The 26,712-nt window shown below is 32.4% G+C and overlaps 3 protein-coding genes across 15 annotated transcripts in view; 2 read left to right on the forward strand and 1 right to left on the reverse strand.

The window, feature by feature from the left end:
* On the forward strand, positions 1–12,695 carry Aldh-III (Aldehyde dehydrogenase type III). Of its 12 annotated transcripts, none has more exons than XM_076366342.1 (13): positions 1–170; positions 3,175–3,310; positions 7,305–7,342; positions 7,433–7,576; positions 7,658–7,753; positions 7,829–8,050; positions 8,120–8,283; positions 8,347–8,577; positions 8,668–8,868; positions 9,094–9,209; positions 10,787–10,922; positions 10,996–11,149; positions 12,318–12,695. In XM_076366342.1, the coding sequence occupies exons 1-13, from the start codon at positions 168–170 to the stop codon at positions 12,336–12,338; spliced, it is 1,662 nt and encodes a 553-aa protein (XP_076222457.1). In that variant the 5' UTR covers positions 1–167; the 3' UTR covers positions 12,339–12,695. The 12 variants fall into 12 exon arrangements, with proteins under 12 accessions (XP_076222457.1, XP_076222458.1, XP_076222459.1 ...); XM_076366343.1 differs by lacking the exon at positions 9,094–9,209 and adding an exon at positions 9,828–9,943; XM_076366344.1 differs by having other exon boundaries at positions 3,175–3,292.
* CSN1b (COP9 signalosome subunit 1b) lies at positions 10,786–16,059 on the reverse strand. Its single transcript, XM_031982302.2, has 5 exons — positions 15,342–16,059; positions 15,006–15,098; positions 13,816–14,937; positions 13,604–13,738; positions 10,786–13,527 (listed from the first exon to the last, which is right to left on the reverse strand). The coding sequence occupies exons 1-5, from the start codon at positions 15,366–15,368 to the stop codon at positions 13,471–13,473; spliced, it is 1,434 nt and encodes a 477-aa protein (XP_031838162.1). The 5' UTR covers positions 15,369–16,059; the 3' UTR covers positions 10,786–13,470.
* Positions 15,604–26,712, forward strand: part of LOC116429385 (uncharacterized) — a 15,019-nt gene continuing 3,910 nt past the window's right edge. The window contains exons 1-2 of one of the 2 annotated variants that reach the window (XM_031982296.2): positions 15,604–15,885; positions 16,682–26,652. In XM_031982296.2, coding sequence (XP_031838156.1) covers positions 16,765–26,652 — 9,888 coding nt within the window. In that variant the 5' untranslated portion in view covers positions 15,604–15,885; positions 16,682–16,764. Of the gene's footprint in view, positions 15,886–15,910; positions 16,251–16,681; positions 26,653–26,712 lie in introns of those variants that run through there. The other variant, XM_031982297.2, reaches the window with a different exon arrangement.

The raw sequence follows: 26,712 nt of genomic DNA on the forward strand, positions 1-26,712 counted from the left end.
CCACTTCCGCCCAAGCTCGCTCCTGAAATCAAGTTAATCGGCGTTCGATACGCAGTCACGGCGACCTGTCTCGATCCCCGTCGGTCTCATCAATACGTTCCTCCTGTCTGCTGCTGTTCGTCCGTTAAAATATCGTGGATCGCGATCGTGCGTAACCGGAAGTCAACATGGTGAGTGCTCATTTCGTCGGCCGAATTAAATAAAATGGTTCGTGCTGGTTCCTCCGTTCGCTCGTCGGAATTATACGAGGATCCAAGTGTCCGTAGGAATTATCTTTCGAACGCGATATCTCCGAACGACGCTCGACGCAATCAGCATAACGACCAGAAGGATAATGAGTTTCATATTTACGTAGGCAATAAGATGCTGAGATTCCGAGTGAAGAAACAAAAAGAGATTCAGTGAAGGAAACGATCCGTGAAACGCAAATGCTTCCTAAGATGATCCTAAGATCGTGATAATGGATAATTCACGAATGATCAATTACCGTTTGTTCCGTTAGTGAAAAACAGTGATCTATCAACTCACGCAGCAAAGGGAGCATTTCGTTTTCAATGACACTTTCATTTTACTATGACAATTGGACGACTTTTATGCAGTTTTGAGGAATTTGAGAGTGCGAATTGCAGAAATTGCGCACGATACGGAATCATTGGCCGCATTTGCTAGGTTGTTATAGAAATGAGCATGCTGATCGTCCATGTCACCTCATACACCTCCCCCACAGTTAATCCAATGCATCCTCGGTTGTTTCAAACCGTCGTTTGCGAGCAGCAGGTGTTACAATCGAAGCGAACGCGCGCGAACGTCACGAATCCGTGGCTAATCCGAAAGTAGCTGGAATTTCGCATTTAAAATGGCAAGCTAAGCTTGGAAATTCAAATGTGTTTGTTATTAATAGTCCCTAACGTGTCTGAATTCGATATTTAATGTACTTTAGATTATTATTGGCGTATAAAGGACAAATCAGGCATTACGATGCCCAGAAAAATAAAAGATACAATAATAAGAGGTAACTTCGAAGAACCGACCATACGTCAAGCTTTGGAAATTTATCGCATACTTACGATGCAGTACACGCATCGTACAATCCTACAAGGAAGACTTATTTATCGAATAATTCAGGAAAACAATTTTACATTGGCATCGCAGGCCGACAAAATGGTACTTTCTGAAAAACAAGAATTTAAACACTGGGTTAAAGAGAGACACTGTTAGAGGAAGAACGGGGACTAAGGACGGATGAGTTAATAGTATAAATACAGGATCTTCCAGAGAATAATCTCGCATTTATTGCAATGAGAAATTTATCCACCCAATTTCAAAATTTCGAAGAGTCGTCAAATCTGTGCTAATAGATGTAGTGTTAAAAGTTAGTATACTTCCGACAAATGTGTTAATAATTGATTTTATTATTAAATTGCACAATTTTGGATCGAAAAGAAATTGTTACGGTTTTCTTGCTTATAAAAGATCTTCCAGTTATTTTTCAATTTTGTACCGATCACTGGTCACCGATATTGAAGCTGATTGCGTATTAACAACAAATTTGTAAATCGCCTCGAGCACCCTCTATAAAACAGGCAAAGTGTAGCGCTTTTTACAGCGTACATTGTCATTCATCATCAGGACATTTTATATACTGTTTTGTGCTCGTTTCTTCTATTTCTAAAGAAATCTTGATAGTTCTATTTGTAAAGAAATCTTGATAGTTCTTCCATTTCTAAAAAAATCTTGATAGTTCTTCCGTTTCTAAACAAATCTTGATAGTTCTTCTATTTCTAAAGAAATCTTGATAGTTCTTCCATTTCTAAAAAAATCTTGATAGTTCTTCCGTTTCTAAACAAATCTTGATAGTTCTTCTATTTCTAAAGAAATCTTGATAGTCCAATTTCTAAACAAATCTTGATAGTTCTTCTATTTCTAAAGAAATCTTGATAGTCCAATTTCTAAACAAATCTTGATAGTTCTTCTATTTCTAAAGAAATCTCGATAGTCCAATTTCTAAAGAAATCTTGATAGTTCTTCTGTTTCTAAAGAAATCTTGATGTTCTTCTGTTTCTAAACAAATCTTGATAGTTCTTCTATTTCTAAAGAAATCTTGATAGTTCTATTTCTAAAGATATCTTGATAGTTCTTCTACTTCCAAAGAAATCTTGATAGTTCTTCTTGATTAGAAGAAATCTCGATGCCCGCGGCTCTCTCGTTCGATCGTCGGTTGCGTTGCAGTATTTATCCTTTTTGCAGGGATCCTGTCATTGGTGAAACACGTTTTATTACAATAGGCGGAGTTTATACGCGGTCGCGTTTGTAATATAATAACGTCTACGCCTATCGTACGATTAGTGGTGTGATTAGTATTTTATGGATTCGCCTATGCGAACGAACGAACGTTCTCGGGGAATTATGTCTCGCACAAGTGTCGTTTATGAAAGTTACTCTGTATCTTGCGTCGGCGGAGCGGCTGCAAAAGGACCATTCTTAACTGCAGTCCGGCCAGAGCTGCGCGAAAGCCAGCATCGTCGTCCTTTCAATTTCTCTTTGGCCTAGGTGCACTGTGCTACGAAACGACAGTTATGCTTCGTCGCCGTTGATCATTCGATTCCGAGCGAACATGCGATAATTGCGCACGGTGTTGTCGTTCACCGATGCAACGTCCCGAACGCGTGCAACCGCTACGTAAGTAACCACGATTACGAGCACGAAACGAGTTGAAATTCATTTCTTACCGCATAATTCGGCTGGCTGGAAACTCGTTCGTTATTAATGCCCGGCAAGGGACAATCTTACTTCCAACCTGTCGGCTCTCGGCGTCGCAATTTGATTTTCAAATTAGGGCATTTTTTAAGGACATTTTTTCAGGACACCAGCTGTACACGGTGACGCTGCGCGAGTCGGCAGATGTTCGATCTTTTGATCTCGTTGATCGGTCCTCATCTTTTCTCATCTCATCTTCAATATTAATTAGTTGTCTTCCTGTTTAGTATATCAAAATTTAACTTATAATTCACCTTTCCATGCAAGAAGTTGAAGTGTCAGACGTCGGAGCAACGTACGCTAGTACATTAATATTTTATTCTCTATCGCAACAAAAACTAGCCGATACCATTTCAAGCCATAATTACCTATGTTACGTAACACGCGAGAAAAAAGTTGGCATTTTAATTATTCCAGGAAGAGGTAGTGCTGGATATGTCAAACGCCGAAGAGACGAAAATCGTGCATGATCGTACAGATCGTGCCGAGTGTTGGATAGACATACAACCGGAGTCATCGAACATGAACGAGATTGGTGAGCGAATTTTAACATGTATGTTGCGTATATTATTTTCGAACACACACGTAAACGGAATAATCTGCGATTGTTAGATAACTGGATTCTCTCCTTGTGTTCACGTTTATCAGAAGTTGTCTCCTTTTCAACACATTGCGTACCGGAAACGAGAAATCTCGTTTTTATTTGAACCTGTCGTCATTTTGCGAACTACCACACCCTTTAAAGAAACATTAAATTTCATTAGAACTATTCGTCTTAACAAATTTTATGTTCGTTCATTTAGATTTTGGAAGTTGGACGTTTAAAGATTAGATGATTAGAGTACACATTCGTGTTACTGCATCAATGAAAATCGACAGTAAAATTCAATGTGCGTCAAATTGACGCGTTCCCCTAGTGTTAATACTTATGAAATAATAAGATATTCGGATATTTTTCATACAGTGATGTATTACGAACTTACAAGTTGATCTCATTGAGAAATCGGCCAGTTTTCTAAGAATCAACCGGTACGCAATGTTAACTCAATCAGGTCCTATTTGTAGAAATGATAGTTTCTGCCCACGTAGCGACGGAATTTTTAAAATTTGTTAACCCTTTTGCACTCCAGAAGTTTTCAGATAATTAATCAAAAAATTAACTACTTAAATCAGAAGTTCCAGACATTTTTCCGAACCGTCTTGACGAGAAATCTCACATAAATTGAAGAACCGAATTGTCTTTCAATATTTCACATATTGATGCATTGTACAAAGATTAATAATAAATATTGGCCGAGGGACACCTATGGAGTGCAAAGGGGTAAATTATTGGAACCATTGGCATGCAAATTAATGTTCGACTACATGGCAATCTTTCTATCTATGAAACCAATGCAACGAATTGCATGTTCGACATTAGACGCCGGCGTCGTGTTAATCAGGAAAAGTTCGAGTAGGAAGAAGGACGAATCGCGCCGACTTCTTCGGCTGACGAATAGAAGAAACTAATGTGGGAGATAATAATAGGAGTGACAAAGTATAACTGTAAGAAAATATGGACTCGCGTCATGCCGAGTCTTCCTGTCCTTAGTCCTTCTCGCAAGGGCAAAGTAATCGACTATAGCAAGCAAGAAAATCATAAAAGTCATGCAGCCGAAGGCTATTGCGGTATTTGCTATGCGATCGCTACCGCGTAACGCCGAACGAGACATGAAAACCGAAACTTTCGGCAAAAGTGGTTGATATTTCGGGTCGTTGATAATCGACGGAGAAAGTGCAAGGCGACGAGAAACTCGCTCGTGTGCTCGTGTACGTGTGAGTATAAAAAATAAGAAATTGTGCGGCGAAGTTTATTGAAACACTTCGGAAACAGTGAGACCAGTCGATCAACCGATTTATTGTAGTACCGAAATTCTAATTATCTTTTTTATGTTTTCGCTATGATGCTTTGGTATTAACATCAACTGATACGAGCATGTCATTTTTTCACTTTTTACGGCGTATATAAGCTAGTAAATGCCGGGGAATATGAATTATGCATCGTTTCTTATCTCACAATTTAAATGTAGAGTGCTTTCAAGCATTTATATAATTGCTTTCTTGATAAACGAATGGATCGTGAAATAATGATAAATAATAATGATGTACCGTACAACTCCATTTTTAGGGAATAGATCTGTGCCTTGTTCACGCGTTGCTGGAATATTAATAACAATATCGAACAATGACAAAGTCTGTGGTAATTAACGTGGAACCATCGTCAAAGTTATATAATAATGTTGATGGTAGGAAGTGTTAAATGTTTCAGTTTCTATCGTTGTGTCAATGTCACGTGTTCACTGCACTTTCGAGTATTAATTAATCACAATTTAAATTCAAATTTCGATTTGAGTTTAATTCACAATTATTCGCAATAATTCACAATTTGAATTCGAATGTTCTTTTATCGTCTTGATTTTACTATACGATTAAAGTAATTGTCATTTTATTTCTAACACTCGGAAACTGTTAATTAAGGGAATGTTTCGATGTCTTTTTCATTTTGAAGAAATGAATTAAAAAATATTAAAAAATGTACTCGATTCGAGTAAACATCCCTAGCATAATATTGATGAATTAATTAAAACACACACTGGTGAATTAATAGCACATGTCAATTAATTCTCACACAAATTGTTCATCATTTAATTTAAAATTTTGAAAATTGAATGAAGAGTTAAAAAACGCAATGTCGATAAAATCGCTTGTCAACCTAAAATATAGTGCTGACATCTGAAACACTGCAGTACTCCTTCCTTATCGACCAAGTTGTGTACAAAGTAATGGTACAAGAGTTCTGTACGTCAAGCAAAGTACCATTTCAGTCTTTTTTCGACATCCCTTGGAGTACGAAGTGTCCGTACGTATTACAGTTTCGGTAGGATGCATTCAGATATTAATCGATTTGCGAGTTAACAGTTTTTTTTAGTTCTTTCTCGAATTTGTTTATTAGCGCTTCAATAGAAAATAACAAGTTTAATTTATATTATTACTATTCTCGTCATCCCTTTGAGCTGCCTAGAAATGAAACATATTTAAAAGATATTATTCTTTAAATCATTAACTCTTCCTATAAATCAGTTTTCATATTAATTTCATAAGCATTCTCACTATTTTTGTTTATAAAATGGTTAAGTCCATTTCTGATTTTCGTCGATTCTACAATAATAATTTTCGAAAGAATATATACTTTTTATGAGATTGTTACGTTATTAAAAATTATACAAAAATGTATCTTGGTAAGTTTTACCAAATAAGTGAAATTTCTTTCCGAAAAAAAAAACTTGTTGCAATTTCAAGTCAGCGTACGCCACATTCCATACGTCTTTATAATTTTCTATCGCAGACAGTTAACAAGAAATGTTGGAAAGTATGAACTTGACAACAATATAATATTTTAATGATTAGTACTATTTTATATTGCACACTAGAAACTTCATAATTCATGAGAAGTATGTAAAAACAGGATACAGCACATAAATCTTATGTACATATACAAATGAGTAAAATGTACTGCACTGTACATATATCTTTCGTACCCAATGACACACATAAACTTTAGACTCTAATTTTTATATTCGCAGTTATATATAAGGAATTTATATGTCATTATCTCTGATTGCAAATTGATAATAGGTATCGTGTGTTTTAACTAAATTAAATGTTATCTTACTCATTAAAACAGAAGAAAGTTAAATACGTATGAAATAAGCTAATAAAACTTATAATTAACATATTATCATAAGAATAACATATTTAAATGAAAAGTTAATAGTGTATGTATATTTTTTTTACGTGAATAATTTTTTACGCTATATCAATTTTTTAAGTGAATTTTTCTTCCTTACAATTGATGCTTACTTCAAGAACACCTTGTATACATTTATATATATGAGACACAAAATAATGATTGTACATTTCGCATAGTATTGCGCAATGATAGGTAGGTGTTCTTGATCAAAAGTTTCATATTTTTATAGTTTATAGTGTTTTGTAATATTATTAATGAAACAAAATATATTATTTTTCCACAATATGCGAAAATGTACAATAATAAAAATGTTATATTAAATAATTATAAATAGATTTGACCGGTATAATGATAAGTTAATACTTATTTTTACATTCAAAGTTTTAACAAAATATGAATTGCACATTTCGTTTTATTGCTTCCTTTGTTCACGATAATTTTATCTCTTTAATATTTATAAGAGTATGAATGTTGTTTACATACATTATCTTATGTACTTTGTATTGTATTCAAAATTTCTTGGTTAATACATGTGAATTTAATTCTGATAACAAGGGTAAAACGATAAATAATGAGTGCCTGTTTTTTTAAAGACAAACATATATTTAAAGCTAAAAAGATAATGTTAATGTGTTTAAAGTCACTTAACCATCAAAAGAATTTTTTTTTTTTCAGATTTGGTTTTCATTCATTAAAGTATAAGAATGAGTGTCAATTAAAATAATTAAGTTGTTCACAAATACTTTTTTTATTTTAGCACAATCTAATGGTAAAATGACGACAGACTATGGAGATGTAAGTGTATTAATTTTTTTTTACTATGTTTCATATCAGTATCTAAAAATAGTCAAATGTACAATGTTAATGAATTTACAATTTTTTCAGCTTGTTGAGAGATTACGGAATAATTTTTTTAGTGGTAAAACAAAATCGCTAGAATGGAGGATAAAACAGTTGAAACAAATAGATCTTATGCTAGAGGAATGCAAGAATGATATAATATCTGCACTTACTACTGATTTACGTAGAGTATGCATGATACATTATCTATGTTATATAATTGATGTCTTACTTTGAATACTCGTACAACATATCTTTTTTCACTTTTAGTGTAAATTTGAGACTATTGCTTTGGAACTACTTATTTCAATAGGAGAAGTCAAGACATTGCTTATGAACATTAAAGAATGGTCAGCTGCAGAAAAGGTATATACTTAGTGGAATAATGTAGCTATATAATTAACACATAGTACATTAAATATGTATATATACATGCTCCAGCCTCCAAAGTCAATGATTAACTTGTTGGACGGAGTTGAAATTCGAAAGGATCCATATGGTGTAGTTCTTGTTATGGGAGCATGGAATTATCCCTTTCAATTATGCATAATTCCTTTGATGGGTGCCATAGCTGCTGGAAATTGTGTAGTTCTTAAACCATCAGAACTGTCTGTAGCTACATCACAATTATTTGCAAGAATTATTCCAAAATATTTAGATGCAGTATGTATAGCAAATGAAACAATGAGTATGTTTTAGATTATACTTTATTACTTTTTTCTTATTCCTCAGGATTGTGTTCAAGTTGTGCTTGGAGGTGTTAGCGAAACAACGGAATTACTCAAACAAAGATTTGATTATATATTTTATACTGGTTCCACTACAGTTGGAAAAATAATACGAGATGCATCAAATAAATTCCTAACACCTGTTACATTAGAACTTGGCGGCAAAAGGTATAAAATTACATTCTTAAGTTTAGTAACATAAAGGAGTAAAACATAAATGCATATTTGCAGCCCTGTGTATATAGACAATACTGTGGATATACATATAACTACGAAAAGAGTACTTTGGGGTAAATTCATTAATGTGGGTCAAACCTGTATTGCACCAGACTATGTACTTTGTTCGCCAGAAGTACAAAACAAATTTATAAATGAAGCACAGAAAATTCTAAAAGAATGGTATGGTGATAATCCTAAAGAAAGTCCAGATTTGGCACGTATAATCAATGAAAATCATTATCAGTAAGTATAATTTTACAGAAAAATATAATTTTATTAGTATTCCACGCGGATACTATGCAATGGCATAATATTTCTAATATATTTTTACAGTCGACTTGTAAAATACTTAAGTGGAAATGGTAGAATAGCGATTGGAGGAAACTGTGATCCTACTGAAAAATACATTTCCCCAACTATACTTGTGGATGTTAAACCTACGGATCCTGTCATGCAAGATGAAATATTTGGACCAATATTACCTTTTATAAACGTAAATAATGCATACGAAGCTATTAAATTTATAAATAGCCGGTAAGTTTCAACTTTGAATTACTTTATACAAAAAAATTTGATATAGTATATGATACAGATATCCTGAAATAACTTGCAATTGGGTATTCTGTAACTGTATATATTATATGTAATTAGATCTTATTTCTTTATCTACATTGCAATGGATTCCATTGGCACACAAGTTAAAGAGCAATTTTGTTCTGAGTAATAATTCATAGTGATTCATTCATTTTTTATATTTAGCGAAAACCCACTTGTACTATATGTATTTACCAAGGACAGGGGAGTTCAGGAATTAATAGTTAGTCAAACTCATAGTGGAAGTGTGGCAGTTAACGAAACAATAATGCAATTTTCTGGTGAGTCAGGATATTAGAAAAAGAATGATAAGTAGTTTGCTGATGTAGAAATAGTAGAAAAATTCTCTTCATTTGAAAACTACATTTGGAATCTTATAAGGTGTAGTGTTATGCATGTTGATTCCTGGTGTTTGAACAACTATAAAATTTATAAAATACTATGAAGTTTCTGTGCCTGTAGTAAATTACTTCTTTGACATAGCATGCTCAGCTCCAAATATTAGATTTTTAACCAAATATTAAGGTGTTGGTCTTCGGTTACTTTATTTTCGTATGTTAGCCAGCATATTATTTAAAATAGGTATTGTAATTATAATGAAATCAAGTTTTGGTGGTGCATAAGAACAAAGTGGAATGGCTGTGTACATATAATTTTTACCTTGTATATAATATTTTACCCTGTATATAGTATTTTACACCCTAAAATTGATTTTAAGTAAGTTCAGGATAAAACTGCCTCATACTTCTAATTTCATTCGTGGATATTCACACTCCTTACACTCTTGGTATAATACATGGAAATATAAGAGTATTTCCTGTTTTTATTGAAATAGAATCAAACCAATATTAATTGCTAGTCACTTGAATAATTTGTACATTATTACATATTTTACACAGGGAGAAGCCATTATCACTGTATATATTTAGCAATGATAAGAAAACTGTATCACTCTTGCTTGATAATACAAGTAGTGGTAATTCTTGTGTTAATGATACAATGATGCATATCGCAGGTATTTGTTTCTTCTTTCTCTTAATTAATTCTTCACTGTCAGAAGATTATCAAAGAGATACGACCTTTCTCACATAACATTTAGCACATGTATCCAGACACACACGCGCGCGTGCACACACACACACACGCACACAGAGAGAGGGTCGAATACCTCTGTTTGTCATCTATAGAGAAAGGCACTGCGAATGAAAGAGCAAGACGCCCGACCTTCAGAACGCTCAAACAAACAAATGAATAAGGGAATATTAATGCAATGTTAAACTTCTTTATTTTTCACTTTTACTAATTGAAACTTTTACCCATTGAATCGTAAAATATTTCTGATTTAAAGGAGACCAAACACAATATATTTTTGAACATATTTACTTTCTTAATAAATTACAATAATCTATTTTCTTCTACTAAATTGTAACTTAAAGTATGTCATGTTCTCGTTTTAATCAGAAGAATTTTACAACCGCATTAGTAAAAGTTATATAATTGTATAAAGTTACATAAAAAAGTTTTATAATTGCATTAATATTGTCTAATGTTGAGGGGACTCTGGGATATCCTCTAGCTAAACAGTGCCCTTCTCAGGACATTCTTTCTGTGACCTCCAAGCGAGGAATATCAGATTAAAGGAAGTTTTCACCATTTTATTATTCAGCCCATAAAATTCTACCCTAAAATATATACCTTATTTTGTGCGCATGTTCCTTTTATGCTTAACATCTTCTTGTAAATGTTTTGCTTATTTACACTCTTATGCATTTCCTTTAGAGATTAGTTTACACTTTATTCACATGTATCTAATGAAATAGCTATTGGAATAAAATAACATGAAAAATCATTGCTGCAGTTGACACTATACCGTTTGGTGGAGTTGGTTACTCTGGTATGGGATGTTATCATGGAAAGTATTCGTATGATACATTTGTCCACAAAAAGGGTTGTCTCATTAAGGATTTCAACAAGTTGGCAGAATCCTTGGCATCGTAAGCAAATATTTTTAATTTTATTAGTGTGATCATTCTTCCAAACTATTTTTGCAATAATTGATTATTACAGATGTCGGTATCCACCATATACCGACAAGAAACTGTCCTTCTTAACATCTATGGTGGCAAAACGACCCAGTATACCCGGAATTAAATATATTCCACATCTTTTAGCATTTGGTTTGGGAATGCTGGTCACTTTTGGAATTACAACTGCTCTAAAGGTACATAAAGAAGGCAATTTTAATTCTTATTACAATGCTTCTTTACGATACTTTATAAAGCATTAATACTATATTCGCGCAAAGGTACTATCTTTGATAGCTTACCTATAAAAAATATTGTATACCAATTTTCAGCCTTCTATATCAACCAGAAGGGTAGTTATAGGGTAAATTTGAATTATCAGTTTTTGTTTCATTTTTCCTACTTAATGATACATAAAAATCGTGAAAAAAATTGGGAGACGGTTAACGAAGTTGGTGAACAAATATTACGTGCATTTCATAATATTGATATTGTATTATTTTTCATTTTCGGTAACTGGAACTGTATAGAGTATACTGTATTTACATGTATATACAATGTATTTTTATAATATCACTTAAAATCATACTCTAGTCGTTGTTTATTTTTCTAAAAAATTTAAAAGGCACGGATCTCGATTATAATGTGGCTTTGAATGATGGTAGTATATAGACTCCTAATGATACATGTAATATATGCAAGGTGTAACAAAATTGTTGCGCATAAATAACAGAGCGTGTACAACTCATTAAACTGGGTAAAAAAACCACAATGAACACGAGTTTAAAATTCAATGGTTTCCGAGATACAAATAGGTTTAGTTTGAAAAGAAATGTATGAGGACCTGAAACTATTGCGTTTTAGACCCATGTTCATTGTGGTTGTTTTACTCGGTTTGGTGGGTTGTACACGCCCTGTCATTTGTGTGCAATAATTTTGTTACACCTTGTATATTTTACATGTATCATTAGGAATCTGTATATATTACCATCATGCAAAATCACATTAACTCCAACCAATTGAGGTCCTTTCCTTATGAATGTATCATTAAGAAAATTAGAACTACAAGTATGTATCATATTTACACACTTAAATAAAGCCAATGAAACTTGCATATACGAACACCAATTATTTTAATTTTCCTTACCAGTCATGTTTAAGGTAATTGCCTTACTTATAAAATGAAAAAATTAAAAGATTAATATATCTTTGTAATTTATACATTTATAGATAGCACACTACACTTCTGTACATATCTATACATAGATTCATGTACAACTCTATTAAATGAGGCTATGGAGATACCAAATAACAAAGTTACAGGCTTTGTTTTAAATAATTTAATAATGAAAATAACTTTTTCAGGCTCAAGAAGAAAGTGTGTAATGGAGTCCTCGCCATTTTCTTATCAAGGATATGTTACTGAATTATAGTTACATAAAAGAATATTATTCATACAGTTAGATCGTTTCTAGTTTCGTACACAAATTTGTTGTAAAAAAATATTATATTTTTCTAAGCTTTTTTATTGTACTGTAACACATTTTATTAGTAAGACATCGATTATTTGAATAATCGAAATGAAAAATGTTGCTAATGCAAACTGGATAGACGTATGATCACTTCCTTTAAATGACAGAGTAGTACAAATAGATGTTCACGTTGGTTTATATAAGTATATATATTTCACTGTATATGTATTATCTGTAACTGTATTTTAAATACAGATAATTCCTATCTCAATTGATATACTAATTGTATATTACAAATATTGTACAAAAGAATGGGAGTTCCATAGGATAGATTATATAAGTTAGATGTTAACCTAAGTGTCAATTTTTTAAACAATTATGCTTTTACAATAAACAGATGTTCTTATTGTTATTAACTAATTATACAGACTAATATCACGTTAAATATCTTTTTTTAAATACACAAAAGCACAAATACCCGAATTTTTAATAAATCTATATAAAATTGTAAATTTCATTATACACAATAGTTATGCATTGTTTTATAATACAAAAAAATAATATTATAATTAAATCACGTACAAAATATAAAATAATGTCTTTGACATTTACCCAATAATATGAAGTTTCATAATTTTCCAGATAAAAGATTATTTAAATATAATTTAAAACGAGAATGTATTATTTCTTTATATAATAATTAACCTTAAAAAATGAGCACACACATGCATGAAAAACAGTATTTATATGTTTATTGATGCAAAGATGCTAGCATACATTATGTGTTATCAAAGATTCATTCAAATTTGTAACCAGTACAGTTTTAAAAATAATGACTTTGCCTTGAAAAGATTTATGATACACAAATGTACCATTTATTGAAAGTCGAATTTGGTACCAGCAATTTACATAGATTAGTAACATGTCCGATATGGAATTGAAGTACTTTTTTGTATTTCACTGACCATGGCAGTTTATTTGAATAATAATAATATTTATTAATCAAAAGATTAGCGTAAGTCACAATTCAATTTCTTACCATTAAACTATTGCTTCCAAGTGACTGACATTTCTCCTCCTTGAGTACTATCACGTTGAAGACTCTGTAACAGTGTTAGGAACACATATAGTACACTAATTACAAATAGAGTGTTATTTAGAAAAAATTTATGTAAATACCTTAACATGTATTTGTTGTTTCAACATAGCTGCCCTTAAGATTAACATGCGTGTACGTCTCTGATATTCTTTACCAACACTTATTGACTTTTCAAAGGTTGTACTACGCTGATCAACATCTTTTGCATATAAAATCTACAAATGTGTTATGAAGCATATGAAAACACAAATTTAATAAAATCTCAATACTAGTGATTATGGAGAGCAATTACCTTATTATGGGAATCTATACGAGCTTGAATTTGTCCATCAAGAATTAGTTGCATGAGTTCATCTTCTAACTCTGAAACTGTTCTGTTAAATGCAGTTGCCATACGTCTCATATCTGCACTTAAATATGGACTAAAATATTGTATTAGTGCTCTATTTCGTATTTGCGTGTATAATACATTTACATGTGGTGCTATGTACATATCCAAGAGTACGTTATCCTGAATTTCATCCAATAACTTCAAACATATTGCATACTTTGACTCATAAAATGCAAAAATAATATCTCTTAATTGTGGTTCCAACTCTAAGAATAATTTGAAGGAACTACTGAAAATAACTTGCTTTTGTAATTCATGTCTATCAAATGTAGCTAAAGCACAAAGGCCTCCATATAAAGCAATATTTCCAGGAGACAACAATTCTGGACAGTCGCAATGATCTAGCGATGCTTGGAGAAAATGTCTAGCTGCCATTTTGAATCTTCTTGTTGCTAGTTCCGCCAAACCGGCTGCAACCTTTAATTTTGTAACTATAGACTGATTGTTATCTTTACCATGAACATCATAGAAATCTGGTGTACTTTCAGCCTTTGTAACGTAACTCAGTACATGAGTCCAATTTTGTAAGTAAACAGAAACTTTGATAACATTTAAACACATGTTCACAACATGTTTGCTACTGGTGCAGTAATCCCTTGCTCTGGAGTAACACTTTAAGGCATTCAAAAGATCTCCACAATCAAGATAATGATCACCCAAATCATCATGGCCCCTTCTGATACTTTCTTTAATGGAGTTACTTCTGTAATTCTTCAAATCTGTATCGAATTTTTCTAATTTTAGAACAGCCTTTTTAGATCTAGATTCAACCCATGCTTGGTCTAAAGTTAACATATCTTGAGATGTTGACTGAGCTGCAACATCTGGTAACCCAGGTGTGCCTACAACTTGTACCAACTTTTTATGTAATATTATATATAGAGAAACATTGTATGTTGTCATCACATAAGAGATAGCCATCTTTAATGCTTCTACCCTTAGCATGGGACAATGTTCAGCTATGTACATGAGCCTGTATAATTTGGCAAGACCTGTGTAGCTGTTAGCGTATACTTCCAAGTCCTGCGGATGGAATAAGATAGAAAATACATAGTGATAGTTATGCTTTATAATATTTACATAACACATACCAGCGTTGGGTTTTCCACAATATAAGGTTCCTGTTCTGCATTGTCATTATCTTCCGCAGGAGCATCAACTTGCATAGGCTCCACCACATTTTGCTAAATACATGAAATATTATCAATTATATTTGTTCATTACACAAGAAAAATGAATACTGTTTTAAAATTCAAAAGTTACAATACGAAGTCACAGTCAAGAGATGAATAGTAATGTAACGAAATTAATTAAAAGTGACATAGCATAATTTAGTCTCATAAAGAAACCGGGTAATCTTTTTATTTTTCCTAATACTGGTAATGTTAGATGTATGATATAGTTCGTATTGCATTTCGAAATTTTACCTGGACGTCGTGAAATTGAAACGGCATGTCAACGTTCTTTTCACGTTACACCTTAGACACTACGAAAGAAAACAACAATTTTGGAGCCAGCGTGCAACAGAGAACCAAGATAAACACATGTATAGCCGATGTACTGCAGGCAACCGAGAATAATGAAAAATTTTTCTTGGCTATATTTAGATAAGTTTCTGTATGTGCAAAAATATATAACAACAAAATAGTTATTCACTTCACTCCGTGACTCGAGAATCCATAACTACATTGAGAGCTCTCTCTGATATTGTGATACTCAATGGTATGTATATACAATGTGTGTGTATATATACACATGTATTCCACCAAGTTAGATAGGGATTTTTTAATAGCGTGAATAGGCACCAGTAAACAATCGAAATTTTCCCTAAGAAACCAGGAAAACGTAGTCGATACGATCGAACATAATATTGAAATGGAACCCACGGCTGAACTACCTGAGAATGAGTGATATCTGTCTAGTAGTCGTGTCCAATATGGCGAGTGTATTGTGAATTGCATTAACGTGCAGGTAAGTTTTGTCTTGATTTTTTCTAATTTTGGTCTACCAAATAAGTTAAACGATGGAATTCCATTCGTTTTATGCTCACAACTTCATACGTTTATTGATATTTTCATTCGTGTTTCATGGAACTAGATATTAATGTAATTTTTACGTTGAAATATGTGAACTCTGTCAACCTTTGTACCTTCAAGGTCCGATTAGTGAGTTACATTTGCAATGACAGGTGTGTGGTGTGAAAAATACGTGCTCCTGATTTTATTGTTTTGTGAACTAGAAATATAAAATGAAATGAAGGAAGAAAAATTGGAAGACGATTGCTGGACAATAATATCTACTAACACTTGATGACTGTATAAATGGAGATTAATTAAGTAAAATTTGAAAATGGAGTATTCTAAACAATATTTTCGAGAATGTACCTCAAAAGTCATTAGTGTGAAATAATATTACGAAAATACTCAAACATATTAAATGAAGTAGTTTTATACTTTATATTTCACTCATAATTTGAAATTAAAACGAAATTAAAGTATTTTATAAATTCAAGCTTAATGAAATTCTGCAGATCTTACTGAAACATTGAGAATTCATCATATGATAGATTATTTTGGTTTATTACAATTTATATTAATAGATCTCTACATTTTAATAAACGAAGCACAAAAGTTTTAAAAGATACTTATAGTGTTTTCTATAATTCAAAACATTATATTATATTATATTATATTATATTATATTATATAAACATTATGTATTATTGTGTTTTATACTTCAGAAAGTAATTCTGTTTTTTCTTCTGCAGGTTCTGTTCCTGCCTGGTGCAATCATTTCTGTGAATAAGGGGAATGAGATAAATATAAGAAACTTGTAATCAAACAATGTACAATGAACTACAATGGAAATATGCCAGATTGGCACCAATTTAATGCATCGCAAACAAACGAAGTTACGTCTGCTACACAAAATGTGAATTCTGGTCATTTGGCATTCATTCCTGGTGTTAGTCCACCGACATTGAATGCACTTAGTCTTAGTTCTGAGGGCCTTAGTAAACATCAAAATGATACTAATTTTAATTCAAGAAATTATCAGTCGTTCAATAATGTCTCGAGTGGGGCAAACATTTCGAATAATAGCCCTCTTGTATCTATGGCACAAATGCAAAATTGCATTAGCCATTATACTTCTCCAAATGCAAGAAATCCCATGTTGGATAACTTAAACTCTTCTGTGGATCCTAGAAATACTGCAATCACAAATATAAACGATGATATGGGATACAGAAGTAATCAGGTGCCTTTTAATGGGCCTATGGGTCACTTAAGTGGACCAAGTTGTAATCTAAATACAACTTCTGGACCTATACCCGGGCTTGGATCCCGAACTAATTCTGGACCAGGACCTGGAACTGGTTCTGGAACTGGCCCTGGAACTGGAAATGGACCTGGAGCTAGTCCTATGTATGGACCTGGTCCTAGACACGGATCTGTATCCGGATTTCCACATGGATCAGGTTCTGTACCTACAACTATGGGACCAAGAAATACTAATATGGGTTCAATACATTCTGGAAAACCTGGACCCCCTTCGTATATGCCTTGTAAGGGACTCTGTTGCAATTCAGATCCCAATATTAATTATCAACAATGGGAAAAGTTTGGATCTTATCAAAATAATACATCGTATAGGGATAATGTACATCCATCCAACTACCAAATGGAGAACAGACATTTCGGAAGTAATTGTAATTTTAGGAAAGACAATCTAGAAGGTAAGGAAGCAATGGGTTCTGTGGTGCCTAGTGCACCTGTTGTGGATCACCGAAGAAACTATACTGATTACAAGTACCATAAAGATCATTTATTACATAGAAACTATTCAACGTCTGCGGGAATGTTTCCCAACTATCCTATACAAAATTACAACTACTCAACAGAACATCCAAAGTACCCTTATCCGGTGAAAGAACATCCGAAGACTAATAATATGAATATTCCAAATTCAGGAATGTTGAAACATTCAGAACAAAATTTTATACCTCAACAAAAGTATAATAACAAACAATTTCAATATCAGAATGGAAATATGTTACCTAAAGCGATGCCTGCTGTAAATGTTAGTGGAAATATGGTTCCATCTTCACAAAATGGTTATTTCAATTCACAGTTTACAAGAAACATTCCAACAGAAATGTCTCATGAATGTCAAGAAGCTACTGACAATACTGCTAATAGACTAGCAGGTACTTTTGTACACAACTCTCCTTCTCAACATCAGACGTATCAACATAAAATTGCAATGCAAAAATTTTCAATGGAAAATCATCTCAGAGAATTAAGTCGAATACCTGGGTATCAATCGCATTCAAAGTACAAAGAGTGCGTTATGAGATACAGACAATTATTGAAATTACAACAATCAACTAATTATCAGAACCCTGTTCAAACATCACGAGTACCAACACCAATTAATACTGCAGTACCACCAATTAATTTACAATTCGACCAAAATGGTATGTTGATCAACTCCAGTTATTTGCCGGATGGTATTCCTAAATTGCCACATGCTCCAACTACAGAACAATCATCAGAGATTATGGAAAAACAAATTAAAAATCAGACTTCTGCAGCTAATGAAAAGTGTCAACAAACACAACAATCGGAACACTTAATGATTCCCTCGCAAAGTGAACATATTCCTCCTTCTTGTGTAGAGAGTTTTCAAAAGCAAGATCAATATTCGGTACAGAAAGATTTTAATCAAAATCAGTTGATAGTACAAACAAGTGACAGTCATAGTTTTGATACTTTAAATACCGATAACGATAATAAAACAATAATGCAGCAGAAAACTTCTAAAGAATTCGATAATAAACCAGAACTTGACGTTCGGCAGTTTTTAGCTAATTGGGATGAAACGGATGATGAAGAAGGTACGTCAAATTTACCAGTCGCAGCTTTAAACGATACAACTCCTGTCGTAGTCGTTAGCTACGAGAATGTGGATCTTTCATCGAAAACACTACAAAATTCGGAGATGTCTCAAAGGGACAATTTTCCTTCGAGTAATACTATATTAAACAATGATAAAGAGGCTGAAGAAAACATAGCAACACAAGATTGTTTAACAATATCATATTCGTCTTCAGAAGCTACCACTGATGTCGTCGACTCTTCTAAACAAACGATACAAGAAGGTGTCGTAAAGCCTGGGAGTATAATACACTGTATAAGTAACGGACCTGATGAAATACCTACCATACATATAGTAGATAACTTAGAAATAAGCAACATTTTAGGTGCGTCCAACGACCAAGTCATAGAGACATTAGAGAAACAGAAGACAATATCATTTTTCAGAGAAACAGCCAATAATAAAAGAAAAGGAGTAATGCTTGAGACTACTGAACAACACGACAAAGATGAAACTCATTTATTGTCTGCAGATTACGATGATGTAGCCAAGGACACTAATATTGAAGATTCTAACATTTCTGAAACAATTCAAACAGCCACTGCTTCGATAAATAATCAAGAACTGAGAGCTTTATCATCTTCAACAAAGAGTAATTTGGATGTTACCAATAATCTAGAGTTAAAGAAACAAAACAGTTTTGTTAGCGAAGAATCACACAATCCTGATGACATAAGTTTACCAGACCTTCCAACATCTGAGTGCACACCAATATCTACAACTTTAAATACTCCTATACACTCTGATAGCGAGGAATCTTCACAAAATATGGAAGACTTATCTATATCCACGAATCCAATAGAAGTAATGCAAAACAGTCCAGTAATTAGTTTCACACAGTCTCCAGTTAAAATGGAACCATATGGACAACTAAATAACGAAGATAAGCTTAATTACAAAGGTGACATTAATAATATCCATGAACAAGAAGCAACTTTTGATAATTTCCCTTTTACTACTGACAATGCTAAAGTAAAATCTCTTGAGTTAACTAAAGATAAACAAGCGAAGAGTTTTGGAACAAGTTTAATAAGAAAGAAAGTGTACTTAATAGAAGGTAAAGAACGTGATGTAAGGGTTTCGGATACATGCGAGGCATTAACATCAATCGCATATGAACTGGGAGTTCAACAGGAGGCAATAGACAGCGAAAAGAATACAGATTACGAATCATCAAATCTAACACAAGAAGGGAAACAGAAGAGGAAGAAAAAATTAATGGATTCAATAAAATCTGTCGGTCAAATTAGTAATTCACTGGTTGATAAAAATAAATTGGCGCATACTGTTGTTTCAGTTGCTTCTAATGTGAATTTGGTACATCCTATAGGACTTGACAATGAAACTCAATCGTCTAAACATGAAAAAGATCTCTCCAAAAAACAGAAAATAAAAAATTCAAATATATCTGTAGATACAACCAATCCACTTCTTTCAGAAGTTGATTTAAGTGCAGGAAAAAGAGTAAAGGAAAACATAGTTTGCGTGGATAAGTATATAAATAGAAATATAAATGGGGATAAGCTAATGAAAGCTCATAAAAAGGATGAAGAATATTTAATGCAATCAAAACATTCCGACATTAAACTGTTTGTTAGAGATGGTTCAATTTCATCTCAAGATGAAGAACAATCTGTGTGCCATATGACTTCTCAATACAAAAATTATTCTATAGCTGTGATAAAAGATACCATTACTTTAAGCGATAAGAAATCACACGGCACTGCAGAGAAAACTATGAGCATTAATTGTGAAAAACCACATGAATTTCAATTACGAACAAACTGTACGAAAGATCTTTTGGAGGAAGTAGAAATGAAAAAATATTCGCAGAACTATAAAAGGTCTGAAGTAACGCAAAAGGATCTAGATACCTTAGATGAAGACACTGGATATACTGCAGGAGAAATGCGTCTGTTGAATGAATATAACGGGAAGGATGATAAACTGCATCAAAATAAAAATATGGGAGATAAGTTGCAGAAAGAAAATGGTAATATTGATAAAGCACCCATGGAGCAAAATGTATCATCTCAGATTACTTCAACTTCAGATAATTTGGATGCACAAGAGAAGACCACAAAACTTAAATATAAAAAAAGCTTTGTGAAAAATACTAATTCTGATTTTGGGATCCAAGTTGCAAACGTAAATTTAAAATTTAAAGATAGTGAAATTGGGAAAGAACTAATCTTTGGAGACAAGGGGCAGGAACATATAAAAGATACTCTGGATAGCATAAAAATAGAAATAAATGTTTCCTGCGCAGAAAGAAATTTGAAGGGTCACGAGCAGAGCAAACGGCTTTCGTATGAAATCGATGATTCTTCTTGTAGCAATATATTGGATAGCCAACATCGAATACATTCCACTGAACAGGAAATGATAAATAGTAATTTTGATATAGTTCATAAAATAATTGAAAAATCTTCCGTGGCTGGTGACATTACCTCAAATGAAAAGGACCAAACCACAAATGATACAGCAACATCGGTTAGAGATGCAAATATAAGTACCATCCATAAAAGCAGTGAAAAACCTTCGTCGGATATAAAAGATGATGCTTTTCAGTCATGCTTGACTTCGGATAGTCAATCTGTTACTAAATTATTACAGAATAATACATCAAATACAAACGAGATGAAGAGTACTAACTATTCTTTTAACGTTGATACGATCAAGACAAAAAGTGCAATATCTAATACTGCCATAACTGATGTGAATAATAAATTGTTAATTAAGACAAACAATAAGTTTGAGGAGGAAGATACTTTTATAAATATAGAAGGTGATCGTGCAGTTCGAACACCGAATCGGTGTTCTAATGTAGCAGAGTGTTCCTCTCAAACTGTAGTGGAAGCATTTAAAAATAATGATGAGAAAAAGGTGGAAAGTTTACCTTACATGTTGAAAAGTATAAAGAAGCTACCTGATATCAATTTTATAGAATTGAACTCAAAATCGTCGAGCTCCTTAAATGCTTTAGATTTCACTTTTGATAAGCTGGACTATAAAAAGTATTTAGGAGTAAAAACTGGTGAGTTAGATGATAATTATATAAGAACGTGGAAGAAGCCAAAGATAGATCACCTTTTTGAAGACTGTGGCATGTTTCAAAGTACCAGTGGGTACATAAATCCTATTTTCTCAAACATAGATAAATCGGAAGATTTGCACACAGTTCCTGTATACACTACCAAAGATGGAAAAATATCTTATAGTCCTAATCGAAGATTCACGTATCACGAATTAATGATGGAGACTCGTAGCCGTGAAACAGGTTGTTCTACACGAAAGTCTCACTATATGAATACTTTGGACAGTCATTACAGCTCGAAGTTCCGGAAATTTTGCAAAAAGAAACGGCATCATGGTTTCAGTGATAAGAAAAAACATGAATATAAAGATACAAAGTATCTTTATGAACAAAAGAAAAATTATTTGGAAGATTTCTGTGGGAAAAATCATGTTAAGTGCAAGAACTATGTACACGGATTTAAAAATACCAATGCTGTTTGGTCTAATCATTCTAAAATAATAAGAACATGCAGTAGCAGTGATTCCGATGAGGAAATTGTATGTTATGCTAAGAATATTGTTGCTGAAACAAGTGATTACAGAAAAAATCATGCTACAGAGAATAAACCAATTACAGTTGTTTCCAAATCGCAGAAATTAGAATTAATCACAGATAATTCAGACTTGGAAAACAAACACAAAAGACATACAATATCTGATACATGTTCATGTAAGAGTAATGATACATCTTTTAAAGAAACACAGCTGGTTCAATTTAATCGCCTTGATAATAACAAACAAAATGAATCTGTAAATGAAAAGGACAATATAATATCCTTATTGTTAGACAAATCTTGCACTTCTGAAAATCTTCAACCCAGCAAAGATAAAAATTTAAATGAAGAGAGTGTAGAGTCAGGAAATAATGAAATTGAAGATATAAACGTAAGTAATAATGACGAAACAAGTATAGAAAGAAATAAAATGTGCTCATTGAGTAAAAGTGATCAGGTCTTTCATTCATGTATCTCTGAGAAAGCAGAAGATAGTAAAATACATGATTCAGAAAATCCTGTACACTTTAAAAACCAGAGACAAGAAGCTGATATGGAAGTGAGAAATAATCAAAGTCCTATTTTAAAAATTCAGAACACTTCTGAGGATAATGATCATACTGAAACCTTAGTCTTGGAAACTAATCAAAATGAAAAATTAGTGGGCGAAACTGATAAAACTTTTACATCGGATGAAATGCCAGAAGACACTTTAGTATATGAAGTATCTAAAAATATATCCACTGAAACTACAGATATATTGCCTAAGAGCACTAATAAAGGAATAAATGACAAAGAACACACTAAATTTGAGAAAATTATTATTGAAAATGAAACAGAGTTCGGTCAAAATATAGAAAGAGTACAAACTGTGAGTGCAAGTAAAGAACATGAAGAAAATATAAATAAAAATACTGAAGAAACTATTGTATCTTCAGAAAGAGAAAAAATTGACCCAGAAAAAGATATTTCAAAAGCAAATAATGTTATTTGTACAGGACAGGAGGTATACGAATCTCAAATAGAGTTGATAGATGCAACAACTAATCAACAAAACTTAAAATGTGTTACTACTGAAATATTTCAAAACAATGAGACTGTAACTACCGATCTCACGCAAGTAGATATTGTAACGGCTAGAACGTGTGTTGATTCTACTTTCACAGACTTTTCAAAAACTACTTTTCACATTGACGAAAAATATACTGTTAACAATTCACTGGCATCTGTTGAAAATACTGCAAATTCTATTGTATCAAGCATAAAAGAAACTTCAATGGTATCTTTTGATAACTCAGAGGAACATTTGAATGCTAGCTACCCTGATAAACTTCAAGATGAATATAAAATTAGTCGAGAATCTTCTGTGGAAAATGAAATGCCTATTTTAAGTATGTATTGCGCAACAGAAAATTCTTCAACCAATGAAACTAGTATAAATAAGGAAACAGATACTAAAGAATATGAACAGAAAAAAGAGGAATGTCAATTATCTTCTCTCGATTCTTGTCCAAATCAAGATTTTAATCAAACAACTAATTCATCACAGGGTAACATAGACATAAAAATGATACCTAAACTCGTTATAAAGAAAACTGATGCTTTAAGTTCTAAAATAGAATGTTTATCGGATTATACAGAACATGAAAATTCTTCTAATAAATATGATACAAAGCTATTATCCGATGCGCGGCCAAAAATACCTAAAATGATAATCATGAAAAACAGATCTCGTTCTGCGACTCCTACAACTGAAATCGTAGAAAAAAGTAAATCTGAAAGAATTCAACCCATTTTGTCAGATCATAATGATAACAGCATGGATGTGGATAATAGTGATTCCGAATTATATACATTAAAATACAAGAATTATGAAAACAAAGTTCCCAAAGTAAAAATAAAATTGGAGGATATTTCTTCTAAAGATTTGAAGCTATATTTGAAACGCAAGGCTACTAAAAGCAACGTTTCAAAAGTGAAGGTGAAAAAAATAAAAATTCAAGAGAAGAAGAATTCTACAACAAAGTATGAAACAGAAAATAGTTCAGACTCAGAGGCTAGTGGCTCTGAGAATGATGAAAAAATTATGCAGGAACCACCAACCAACGAAACTGAGAAAATACCAAAATTAAAATTAAGAAAGCAAGATGAAGATAAAACCTTATTATCGGAAAGAACCAAAGAAAAGGATACAAATATTTCAAAAGCTATCCTCAAGAAAACTAAGAGAACAAAAGAAGAAGATGCCAAGCATTGTAACAATGATGAAATTAGAAAGAAGTATCCGCAATGCATTACTGAAAAAATTCCGAAAGTCATAATAAAGAGAACACAAATTGGTGCAGAATTCAAGTGCGAAATTAGAAAAGGTAAAATGTCTTCGACTGTTGATATATCAAAATGGCAACCAAAAGTTAAATTACAAAGACTAAAAGCTTTAGATCACCTGGCGAAGGATATAAAGCAACCCAAACTTTCAATAAATAATAAGTTATATGTTAAAGATAATACTGATGAGAAAAATTCGGATTGTAAAGTTAAATTATGTAGATCTAGTTCAGCATCCCATTTGTCACCTATTAAGTGTAAACAGAGAAGATTCTCTGATCCTGATTACATGAAATTGGATATAAAATCAACAGATTTTGTCAGCATTGGTTCAAAAGATGATAAAAGTAAACTATTAGATGTTAATGAAGTATCTAATCTCAAAATAATTGATAGTGAGAATAAAAATTTGAAAAAGAAAGGTAAGGAAGACTTACCGTTACAAAGTAAAAGAATAATTAATACTTTGAATGATGAAAGTGAAAATGAAATAAAAGAAATAGATATAACTGAAAATGATGTAAAGGACTCTTTTGAAAATCATTTAATAAAAGAAGACAATGATCCATTGGTTGAAAGAAGGAAATATCCATCCTTTGGGACCAAGGAAAGTATGTCTTTAGGAGAAGACAAATGCCTACTGTCTAATATTCTGTGTTCACGTAATTTTGATGACAATGATAATTCCATTATCAAAATTGATTCTTCAGATGAAAGCCAAACTACTATAGAGCTTTTACCGGCATCTCCAAATAGCAGCGACGATGATTCAAAGAACCGTGAGTTTGAAAGTATAACTAAAGTGCATTTAGAAGATGCCATACCAACTCAATTGGAATTAGAATTAGACCTTATTGATAATAGGAGTGCACAACATACAGATACACTTGCACCAAAAATTAATATATTAAACTGTCTAAACATTGACAAATATGAAAATGCATCACATTCCAAAGATACAAATGTTAACAAAGGATTAACAGAAGCATTTTTCAACCATTTTCAACGTTCTTCACAAAGTGCCTTTAATGAAAACAAAATACAAAGTCCAAAAAGAAAATCAAACGATTACTTTTATTGTAATGACTTATTAGTTAAGGAAGTCTTAGCTGCTAAGGAAACACTGAAAAAATGTTTAACTCGATCTGTGAATGATGATACGGAAGAAAGGATACTAAGAAGCAAAACGGTAGCAGAAAAGAAACAAGGTTTAAATTTCAATTTCAAAAATTTAGAGGAATCATATAAATCTGACAACATGCATTCTCCGAGCACGGCAAAGAAAGAATACGAGCAGATAAATATTGAAAAAGTTGAAGAAAAACATTCTTCTATAGAACAACAGTTAAAATTAGAAAAATCAACGGAACAAAAAGAAACGTCTCACGAATGTCCTATGACTTCTACATGTGGATATACTAGCGTACCTGAGTCAAGTACAATTTCTTTAAAAACAACTAAGAAATTTGGTCAAATTACAGTAACTGAAGAACCTTTGAATGTAGAAGCTAATACATGCAATCTCTCCAACAATCTCAATAGCCCACAAAATGTACCTAAACTTCCAGAAAAAAAATCAGAAAAGAAAACAATAAGTACTATTCAAGATCAGAAAGACAATGACAGTTCAAGTGAAACAAAGATAAAAGAAGATAATATGCCATTATTAGTGCCAGAATTTGCTTTAAATTTTGATTCCAGTTCTGATAGAGATAGTTCTAGATCACCGCCAGTTATTACAAATCAAGAAGAGATTCATAATGCATTGGAAAATGTGAAAGATCTAAAGAATAAAGTAATAACTCCAATTGAAAAGATAGAGGAGAGTAACAAACATTCCTATAAAGACTGTGAAATGACCATAGCTGATATTATAACGCAACTAGCTTACCATGAGAAGGTACATTTATTTATTAAATATAATTAAAAAAATAAAATATCTAATTGTTTATTAATCTTT

The sequence above is a fragment of the Nomia melanderi genome, chromosome 3, assembly GCF_051020985.1.
Source record: "Nomia melanderi isolate GNS246 chromosome 3, iyNomMela1, whole genome shotgun sequence".
Lineage (NCBI taxonomy): Eukaryota > Metazoa > Arthropoda > Insecta > Hymenoptera > Halictidae > Nomia > Nomia melanderi.

What these genes read in the sequence shown, in the direction of transcription:
- Aldh-III (XM_076366342.1), top strand. An exon ending in TTAGAACTTGGCGGCAAAAG is followed by an intron (nt 8,284 to 8,346) that starts GTATAAAATTAC and finishes GCATATTTGCAG; the next exon opens with CCCTGTGTATATAGACAATA. An exon ending in AACAATAATGCAATTTTCTG is followed by an intron (nt 9,210 to 10,786) that starts GTGAGTCAGGAT and finishes TCATTGCTGCAG; the next exon opens with TTGACACTATACCGTTTGGT.
- CSN1b (XM_031982302.2), bottom strand. Translation starts at nt 15,368, where the DNA reads ATGCCGTTTCAATTTCACGACGTCCAG. An exon ending in GTATAGATTCCCATAATAAG is followed by an intron (nt 13,739 to 13,815) that starts GTAATTGCTCTC and finishes ACACATTTGTAG; the next exon opens with ATTTTATATGCAAAAGATGT. An exon ending in AACAACAAATACATGTTAAG is followed by an intron (nt 13,528 to 13,603) that starts GTATTTACATAA and finishes ACACTGTTACAG; the next exon opens with AGTCTTCAACGTGATAGTAC.